This window comes from Phragmites australis, chromosome 2 (assembly GCF_958298935.1).
Source record: "Phragmites australis chromosome 2, lpPhrAust1.1, whole genome shotgun sequence".
NCBI lineage: Eukaryota > Viridiplantae > Streptophyta > Magnoliopsida > Poales > Poaceae > Phragmites > Phragmites australis.
In genome coordinates, this window is record NC_084922.1 from 44,703,565 (window position 1) to 44,713,605 (window position 10,041).

A 10,041-nucleotide genomic window follows, 5' to 3' on the forward strand; every position below is an offset into this window, starting at 1 on the left:
ATCATAGCTTTGATTATGCGGAAGATGACCTCATAACTTCTCCGTAATAGGTGTTGAACTTGATGTTGTTTGTTTGTGTGGTGTTGTTTTGCTAGTTAGTTGTATGGTATTATTTTGTATTAGTTTCACTCAATCAATTATATTATCTTATAATTTTTTTATTTTTGTTACAACACACGAATATTTAACTAATTTTTTGAAACGGACGTTTATTTTTGTAATTTTTTAGGTTCAAAATAAAAAATAAAAACTCCTGCTCGATTACCCCGTTACGGGGGGCAAACCCAGCATTCTTAACGGTCGCTAAATCCCTTATCGGATCACACTACAGGCATTGGATAGAGTCTGACTGAGTCGAACGCTCGTCGCCCCCTTCCTCAGCTCGAACAAAGAGGAGCGGCAATGACCATGGCCGCCTCCGCCTTCCTCCTACCATCGTTTTTCCCCAAGCTCACTCTCCTCGCCGCGCCCCTCCACCGCAGTTCCTCAAGAGGGCTCCACCTCCGCTGCTCTCCCAATGGCGCCGCCGTGCCAGAATCCCCCAAACCCGCCTCTCGCCGCGGCCGCAAGAAGTCCCCGTCCCCGTCGACGCCAAAGGCGAAGGCGACAAGGCGTCGAACCAAGAAGGCAGACCAGGAGTCGGATTCTGAGGGTGAGGAGGAGCCGGCGAAGCGGACCATCCGCCGGACAAGGAAGTCCAAGCAAGAGACCAAGCAGGAGGAAGTGGAGGCCCAGGCGGCGATCCACGGAACGGAGAAGACGAATCGAGAGGCCGAAGAGGAGGATGGGGTGGATCTGGAGAGCGACAACGACGACGGGGTGGATTTCTCGAACGAATGGCCGCCGCTGGTGTGCTGCTTCGGCGCGCCGCGGTGGGAGTTCGTGCCCACGGTGCGGGTGTCGGACAGACAGATGCACCCCGACCAGTACTCCACGTGGCGGCACCTGCAGTGGGAGCCCCCGGAGTTCGCGCGCGCGCCTGGGAGCGCGGCGAGCAACGTGGCCATCGCGATCTCCCGGCTCGGCGGGCGAGCCGCGGTGCTGGGTAAGGTCGGCGACGACGACTTCGGCCGCGAGCTTGTCTACCGCATGAACTGCGAGCGGGTGCAGACACGCGCCATCAGATTCGACGGCAAAGCGGCCACGGCCACCGCGCGCATGAAGGTGGGCTTCCGGGACCGGGAGGACGGCAATGGCGGCACGAAACTTGTGGCCGAGACAGTGAAGTGCTCTGCCGAGGACTCGCTCCGCAAGACCGAGGTCAATTTAGATGTGTTGAAAGAGGTGAGTTGGTGATCCTTTGGTAAAATATTGGATACCGATGCAGACTTTATGCTCGCCTTGTCATTTCACGGCAAACTATGTCTCTATGTGGATAGCCACTGTGCACTGTTGAGCAATTGCATCAGATCAATTCCTGGTTAAAAACAAAATTAATGTGCTCTAGCAGCATAACATGATTGCCAGTTGTCTTTTCTTGGGATGCCGTGGAAGATCAATTCTTCTAATAAAATGATTTAACCTTGATGCTAAAGTTTCTACTCAGCTTGTTTGAGTTCAGTGCAGTAAGAGATGAATGGATATTTGAATCCCTCTTCTGCTTTATATAATCTAAGGTAGCAAGGGATGATGAATTGATATGTTTCAGTATATTGCTGCATTTTATAGATAAATTAGTTATAGCAGTCCATGAAATAAACCTGAAGATTCTGCACAATAGGTTCGTCTTTAAGACTTTTTTCTGTACAACTTTATTATTATTTTTAATCATGACAACTTTCATGATCATGATAGAGAACATCTGACCGATATACGGTTGAAATGAACAACTTTGCAGTTAAAAAGACAGTAGTGCAGAAGCGTGTTGTTCAGGTTCACATGCTGGCAAAAAAAGTATAAAATTAAAAAGGACACACTTTTATGTTGTTGCTTACAAGATGAGTTTTTGATGTGGTCATGTTACTGCATTGTGAACCATTTTTTCTTTTCTCAAATCTAATCTGTGTTAATTACACAGGCCAGAATGTTCCATTTCAATTCAGAAGTCCTATTAACTCCCTCAATGCACGACACACTATTCAGAGCCATTGAGCTGTCCAAGAAATTTGGAAGTAAAGTATTCTTTGATCTCAATTTGCCATTGCCATTGTGGACTTCAAGAGACGAGACGAAGGAGGTGATAAAGAGGGCATGGAAAGAGGCTGATATCATAGAGGTGTCAAGGGATGAGCTGGAATTCCTCCTTGATCATGAGTACTATGAATACAAGAGGAACACTCCACCTCAGTATTATTTGGAAGGTTTTCATTTCACAAGAAACTGGCCACAGTACTACCACTACACCCCTGAAGAGATCGCTCCTATCTGGCATGATGGGATAAAGATCTTGCTTGTGACCTATGGGACACTTCGGATCCACTACTACACGCCCAAATTTCATGGCTGTGTGGTTGGGACAGAGGACGCGCTCATAACTCCATACACAACTGACCGAACAGGCTCTGGGGATGCTGTTGTTGCTGCTGCTATTAGGAAGTTGACAAGTTGTCCTGAGATGTATGAGGATCAGGATATATTGGAGAGGCAACTAAGGTTTGCTGTTGCTGCTGGAATCATATCACAGTGGACAATTGGTGCCGTGCGAGGGTTTCCTACTGAGAGTGCCGCCCAGAACTTGAAGGAACAGGTCTATGTGCCTTCTATGTGGTGAAATGGTAAACCATTTGTGATGGAACAACGACATATACAATACAAGCATACTTCATGAATGGTTTAACAGAACTGAACGAGATAACTTTTTTTTTTTTTACCACGAGTCAAGAGCTAACAGGTGCCACTTATATGCGCCAATTGCTCAGGTATCATCTTATCATCTGTTCTGTAATCATTTCAATTCTGAGCTTAAGGGGCAGTATGCATGTCATGAAATGCATTGAAAGTTTGACTGCTACTGAAATGCCTCTATTGTGCCAAAAAAACGTTAAATAATTGCATCTTGACCGTAAATGATACCATTTTACATTTTAGTTTTGCTCATGATTTCTAAACCTTAACAGGGACCCTGTGCTGAAAAAGTACACCAGTACTATGAGGAACTGGAAAGATGAATGGTATTAATGAATATATTCATTAAGCTAATATGGAATGGGGGAAGACACATAAACAGAATATTTAGTGGACTGAACTAAGCTACAAAATATTTGATGATGCCAAAAATGCGATAACAACATCCACTTATTTCAATAGCAGCTAAATGTAATAACTATGCTACAATAGGATGTAATTCATCGCTTGTCAGTATTCAGTAACAACTTGATCTATAGCTGACAATTATTGCGCATACACATGATTTGCACAAATTCGTGCATAATAAAATGAATAAATTTGTCATAAGGAGGTAAGAATGTACATTTGGACTATGGAGTAAGTACAAACATACATTGAAACTGTTCGGTTTTAGCTAATTATATCCTCTGTTGTACTGTACATACATATATCCTCTTGGAATTTCTTTGCTTCTATTTTTTGACTTGAATAAATAATTCTTTGAAAATGCACATCTCGGACAATAAGTGAGCGCCCCCTCCCATATCCTTGTGTAAGAATCAAAACTACATAAATTCTATCCGTGTGTAGGAAAATAATGTGGGGTTTTGCTGTCAGTTTACCAGGAGTTGCACTGTTTGGTGTATATTGATGAGTCGGAGGAAATTCTATCTATGTCCATGTTACATGCAGTTAAGCTCGCAGTGTGTTTGAAGACCGAAGTATCCATTCCTCTTTAGAGTAAGTTCATGTCACTTAATCCTGTGTCTTTTTTGCACAAGCACCCTGGAAGAGGATTTGCATAAAAGTACTCCTCTTGCCTTGGACTTCGACCAGAAAACCTCTGATATGGACCTCCAAGTCTGTTTTCATGATGCATCTTCACTTCACTTTCAAATTCATTCCAATTTATTGTACCTTCATCAAGCTTGTCAATGAGCTCCACAATCTTCTTCCTATAGAAATAAAAAAATTCAGCACTTTGAATTGAGTTCTAAGTACTCAAAACAACATTCCCAGAAATTTACCTGTCAGGTTTAATGGTTTTTCGGAATCCTTCATATCTTCTGTGACCCTGGACTGCTTTGGCCATATTCCCATCATATGTATACATAAAAACATCACTCTGGAGGGCTACATTGTAGTCCACAGCCGCTAGTCTGTTTTGGTACAGCTTGAGAGACTCTAATTCATTTACTGTTGCCAGACTATAATGTGTATACACGTTTGGATACTCAGCCTTCAATGCATCCATGCTATGTACACCATATATTTCACCTGCTACAATGTAGATCTTCGTGCTGGAAGGATAACCCATAGCTTTAAGGAAAAGAGCTGCTTCACGAGGAGTCATAGGGCAGCCACCATGGAGTCGCTTCTCTTTACTGTTGATTTCCTTCTCTTTCCAGTGCCGCACCTTGAGTCGCATCTCTCTCAGTTCCTCTGTCTCTTGATGTGTTAGGTTGTGGCTGCAGCCGGTAAATGAGAGCATGTCCTTCTCGTATCTGTCAGTTTATAAGAAAACAAAAGGTATTACTGATCTGCAAATTCCTCTGCAGCAAAATGCTGTCAGCCTTTTATTAGATAATTGCAGTGTCAGTCACCTTAAGTGAAGTGCGATATAATGGTTGGACCCATTCCTCAGTCTATCGACTAGAGTATTACCTAGCTCTTCAATTTCTTGCTTGTATCTTAGTGCCTCGTAATTTGCTCGGCAACGGAGTCGTTGGATAGAAGGAGGGAGACCATTGTTAACAATCCGTGAATCTGTATGTGTGAATTTCACAACTTTGGCCTTCTTCAATGTCCTTGCAAAAGCTCTGTAATAAGAAGCCTGCAAAAACTAGTAATTTTTTTTCAGCCCACTCAAATTTCGTGATCTTTATGTAACCGTGATGTCCGCTTGATTAGCTCCTAAAGTAGTTGGTTCATACCCTGGCCCAGGATGTGGGTGCTCTAATATAGGGTTTCAATCTTTTGTAAGCTGGTGGCAAGGAATCCACAATCATGATGTCATCTGCTAAAGTTTCCTTGAAGTGATCCACATCAAATATATCTTTGAAATCACTACACATCAAGATAAAACATCATTATACCAAAAAATATAGGGTGCTCATTGTATTAGTTGCAAAGAGAAGGACCTTGGATCAGTCCAGAATGATTTATGATCCAGAGTAGGGATTACTAGGGTGGCATTCATGAGCTTAGCAACTGCAACCATATCGCTTATCTGCAAGAATGATTTTGAAGGAATGCATGTCAGCTGAAAGGCATTTTCCTATGTTCAAGTTTTTTAACACAATTGTGTACATACTCCCATTCTCATCTGGTTCAGTCCACCATTGGCATCAACAATGATATAACCAGCTGTTGCACTGTTTGTTCCTAAAAAAGCAGAGCAAATGTGCCCAGATGTAGGTCCTCAGTTTATAGTTGAGACTAGTTGATTATTAACTTGAAGATGGAAGGGAGTTACTTAGAACTAATGTTGACTTGAAAGATGGGGAAGATGAGCTTACTGTAATGTTTTTTTGGGCGTTCAATGCATTTTGTGTAGCCCTCGCTATCCGGATTCATCCATATCTGGGTTATCTGTTGAATTTCAAAGCGAATTTTCAGTACAAAACTAGCAGATCATAGCACTCGAATACTACTTCACTTTCATGAATAAAAAAATCTGAAATCAATAAAAGTAGAAGCTATCAAGAATGTAAATTAGGAACATTAGTATCTAATAAATTCTTTCTGCCACTTTATTTGCAGGTAGATGGATGCTTTAGTTAGGCGGCAGACAGGCAAGAGCTCAGGCTTCATATTGTCCAATCAACAAAGAGCTCTTTCTTGCCCGTATTCTAGTCATAGAAGCACTATTGTAGCACTTCGTGAGGATAGGATCGATTGATGTAAACTCTCACTTTATGTCCTTTCCTGTTTTTAGCTCTCCTTTTCTTTTATTTTCTTTTTTGGAAGGCTAAGGAACGCAACAGTCACATTTTCTTCCCTAGAAGCTCATGTAGATTTTTTTTTGTCTTAAGAATTAGACGGCGTGAGGAACCGCCAAAATTTTGTTCATGTGCAGGATTTGGTATTTGCTCTGGATATCTGTCTTGATTTTGAAATGGCAAACTTGTCTGTAGTCTCATGGTGCAACTGTTATCATTGTAGTTTGCCAGCTTGGTTATCATCTGGATGTTCTGCTAATGCGAATTTGTGTTAAACGCATTTCCATATTATATTTCACTTAAAGTTCGTAATTCTGCTATGTTTCCTGTGGCGGTGCACTCCAACTTCGCAAGTTGCTTAGTGGAGCCGTAGCTATTCTGGCTTTGAAAACATCGACGTCAACCCTTTGGAAGCATTTTGTTAAGGGCCCGCATCAATGACATTAACCGCAGGGTATATATCACTCTCCAAATTGAATTTTCCCTATGACTGGCCAGCAATAATAACTACGCGAAAAAAGGAAGAAATAGCGATGTGCAAAAAAGGCTCTTGTTCCTTTGACAAGGACACGGACGGATGGGCGGCCTTGAGCCCCTTCCTGAATTCTGGAGCTTCTGAAATGCCTTCTGTATCCAGTGTGATTCTACAGCAAAGATACAAGACGGCAACTACGACGTGAACGCCCGCCATGGAACTTCTCAAGCTCTCCTGCGCACGCCCGCCCAGACCCAGTCCACGAAGAGCAAATGATCCAACACGTCTCTGCTCTCTGTTTCTGGTCCTATGTCCAGTCGCCGAGCGCGATCCACGTTAACATGACACGTTCGGATGATTACTAGTTCATGCATAGTTTAGATTTTTAGTTTTAGCTTAGCTTGCATCAGTTAACTGTAATTAGCATGCTAAGAACTGGAAGGATTTTGTGCATGGTAAGAATTATACCTGAGCAGTCAACGGCGAGAGTACTTCGGTGCTTACCGGCGGGTCGGTCGGACGGCGAGCTACGACGGTCAGGTTCTCCTCCCTCCACCCCAGCACCTCGCCGTCGCCGGCGTCCACCCTCCACACAAGCCTCCCGCCGCCGTTGCCCACTCGGTGCGAGCTTAGGAGAGCGACGACCATGGCGAGGCCGAGCAGGCACGCCACCGCGCTCCTCACCCAGGCCCGGTCGACCACGGACGCCCGCTTGTTCCTCCTGAAGAAGAACAGCGCCCTGACACCCGCCACGCCGGCGCTGTGTCCGCGGGGCCCGCTGCCGCCGCCGTCGTCGTCGTCGCTGCCGTCGCACGGGCTCACGTCGTCGACCGCGTCCCGCTCGACGTCGGTGAGGCGGCGCCGGTACGTCCCGGACAGCACGGGGCTGGAGGACGCCGAGGAGGGTGCCATGGACGACGACGACGACGACGCGGCCATGGCGGAAGCGCGCGCGGTGCCTTGGCTTAGAAACACCGGTTTTGCTTAGCTCGCAATGGGCCCAATCACGGGAGCACGATCGCGGGGAGGGAGATGATGAAAAGAGAGAGAGAATTAAACAGGTGTCGCCCTGCCTTGGCTCGCCGCTTGGATCGCCAACCGGCAAACTGCCGCGCGGTGCGACTCGAGGAGGAGGACGAGGACGAGGCACGCGGCGACGTGCGTGCGCGCTCCCTGGCGTGGTGGTTCGGCTCCGACTCGCGTTGTTGCCAGTTGCGCCGGGCGCGGACGGGGAGAGGAGGAAGTTTTATTTAGCTGATGCGCTGGTACTGGTCTGGTTGGCGCCTCGGCCGCGCCATGCGCCCATGCCTCGATCGCACGGCTCGCTTTCGTGGCCGTCGTCGTTTATATAGGTCGCTTTTGCACATCTCTTTTACGGGTGCGACGCCTGCGGGTGTAGCCGTCTGGGCAATCGAGAGAGCAAGAAATCATCAGGCGTACTGCATTACGTGTCCGAATACCCACCTGGTGGGCCCATGAATTGTATTGAGATTTTTTTTTTAAGAAAGTATGAGTATCTATTATCTTACCCCTTGTTTGGCAACTTCATTTCAAATTTGATGTTGGTAAGTTAATATAAAATAATTTAAATATCTATTTTTAATTTATAATATAGATAAAATAACTTGTCTAAACATCCTAATATATCGTCAGTTTCAACTTCAGCTCACAAATTTATAAAATTAGAATTAGAAATCCGCTAAATAAACCTATATTATATGGCAAGAGAGCCTCCATGTTTAACGTTAAGTGCTATAAATTATTGATCGTAAAAAACAATTCAAGTAAGGTGAACAGACGGATCAGATCCGGACTCGTCATCGAGCCCTTGGTCAGATGCACACGTTAATGTAGCTAGCAACCAGTGCAAAGTGAAGCTGATCCGTGAAAGTAGCATGAGTTGGTAGTCGCGAAAGCATACAAAGAGAACAATGGCCCATACTGAAACCGAGCAGTGAGCAGAGCTATCGACTTGTGCAATCCTTAATGCGTACTGTAATTGTCGCCTTTCCACTAAGTGGACGTGGTCCTGCTGTTTATTAGTGCTAGCGTGCCTGATCTTCAACTGAAGATATTGGCACTTGGTAGGGACGTCTCGAGCGATGCCAATTCAACGTGTGCTGTAGAGATGTAACGAATCAGATTGGGTCAGATGGAGCAAAATCACATCTAACTTAACTCATGAATCACGAAATCCAACCCGCACACGAAGTGCTAATCGGGTTGAAACGTATTTCACACCCGAACCTGACGGGGATCCGAAACCCGATGGGGACCCATCAGATCTTATCAACACGGAGCATGCGGAGGGGCCAAAGGGCGCGGTGGGGCGAAGGCGGGGTGCAGGCACTGAAGGGCGGCGCGTAGGGGGCGAAGGCGCGGAAGGGTCGGAGGCATGACGTGAAGGGGTGGTGCCTGGCGCAGGTGAGGAGGGTCGGCGGTGTGGAGGTCGGGGAGGAGGGGCGACAATGGGGAGGAGGGGAGGTGGCGGGAAGGTCGGGGAGGAGGGGCGGCGGCAGGGAGGCCGAGGAGGCGGGGTCGGGCGTGGAGGCCAGGGAGGAGGCCCGACAGTGAGGAGACAGGGGGGTGGGGGCGATGGTAGGGAGACCGTGGAGGGGCAATGATCGAGCTGAGAGACCTTGGAGATGAGGTCGGGCGGGGAGGCCAGGGAGGGGCAACGCTGGGGAGGTGGATCGAGCCGCCATCACCTCTGGTAGAGAGAGAGAGAGAGAGCGCTCAAAGAGGAGAGAAAAGATGCAAGAGAGTGAGGGAGGCCAAGTGAGAGAGAAAGAAAGAAGGTGACGGAGAAGAGAGAGAGATAGAGCGGGTGCCCATTGATCATATATAGGGTTAAAAAAATCTGAACTTGATCTATTACAGTGTTAGATATTCGACCCGTTAGATCCGTGAGTAGAATTTTATACCCGAATCTATACCCGTTAGGTGTAAAACTAAGAGAACCCAAATCCGCTGATCTAGCTGTCATCCTGTGTTGGTTGCTCCCTAACTTGGTCCGATGATGTGCTGGCCAAATTTCCTTCCACTTTGACGTAGTTCCCGATTCCCGAATATATACTGGATACAATTTATATAGTGCTGCGTCAACGATTTGACACAGCCGCTTCAACAACAAAAAAAACGGTTTGACACAGCAAGACCAAGTACGTTTGAAAAGTCTACTCGGAAGCCAGGTACCGTGGCTCCCGTGGTCGTCCTGTAGCGAGCCACGTCCACGAGGGCAAGCCTACGCGTACGCGCGAGCCCCTGTATTCGCAGCCACAGGCCCACAGCCTACTCCTCCTTCGCCCGGTCTCGTCGTCCGCTCCTTCTATTATTCCGCTTGTTCACATCAGCCGAGTGGGCATCGTGAAATGCCGTGGAGGCCAGGGAACGCGGACCAGTGACTAGCGAATCGGGAAAGATAACTCTGCATGCATAAGCACGTATGATTTATTCCTTTCATCTATTTTTTCACTTAATATTTATTTATCCATTAATTCTTCTATCTACTTATGATTTTTTTTATCTATTGTTCAATATAAATTTCAATAAAAATAAATGATCATAATAATTTATTTG

At 46.1% G+C, this 10,041-nt stretch overlaps 2 protein-coding genes across 6 annotated transcripts; one reads left to right on the forward strand and one right to left on the reverse strand.

Moving 5' to 3' along the window:
• Positions 1 to 313: 313 nt before the first annotated feature.
• Positions 314 to 6,185, forward strand: LOC133909164 (fructokinase-like 1, chloroplastic). Of its 4 annotated transcripts, XM_062351475.1 has the most exons (5): positions 314 to 1,284; positions 2,018 to 2,858; positions 3,057 to 3,110; positions 3,664 to 4,575; positions 5,809 to 6,185. In XM_062351475.1, exons 1-2 carry the CDS (start codon positions 403 to 405, stop codon positions 2,708 to 2,710), a joined length of 1,575 nt encoding a protein of 524 aa, XP_062207459.1. In that variant the 5' UTR covers positions 314 to 402; the 3' UTR covers positions 2,711 to 2,858; positions 3,057 to 3,110; positions 3,664 to 4,575; positions 5,809 to 6,185. The 4 variants fall into 4 exon arrangements, with proteins under 4 accessions (XP_062207459.1, XP_062207460.1, XP_062207458.1 ...); XM_062351476.1 differs by lacking the exon at positions 3,664 to 4,575; XM_062351474.1 differs by lacking the exon at positions 3,057 to 3,110.
• Positions 3,347 to 7,790, reverse strand: LOC133909163 (O-fucosyltransferase 19-like). Of its 2 annotated transcripts, none has more exons than XM_062351470.1 (8): positions 6,967 to 7,790; positions 5,565 to 5,637; positions 5,360 to 5,430; positions 5,187 to 5,275; positions 4,980 to 5,112; positions 4,650 to 4,879; positions 4,074 to 4,550; positions 3,347 to 4,001 (listed from the first exon to the last, which is right to left on the reverse strand). In XM_062351470.1, the coding sequence occupies exons 1-8, from the start codon at positions 7,399 to 7,401 to the stop codon at positions 3,782 to 3,784; spliced, it is 1,728 nt and encodes a 575-aa protein (XP_062207454.1). In that variant the 5' UTR covers positions 7,402 to 7,790; the 3' UTR covers positions 3,347 to 3,781. The 2 variants fall into 2 exon arrangements, with proteins under 2 accessions (XP_062207454.1, XP_062207453.1); XM_062351469.1 differs by having other exon boundaries at positions 6,931 to 7,789.
• Positions 7,791 to 10,041: the final 2,251 nt, after the last annotated feature.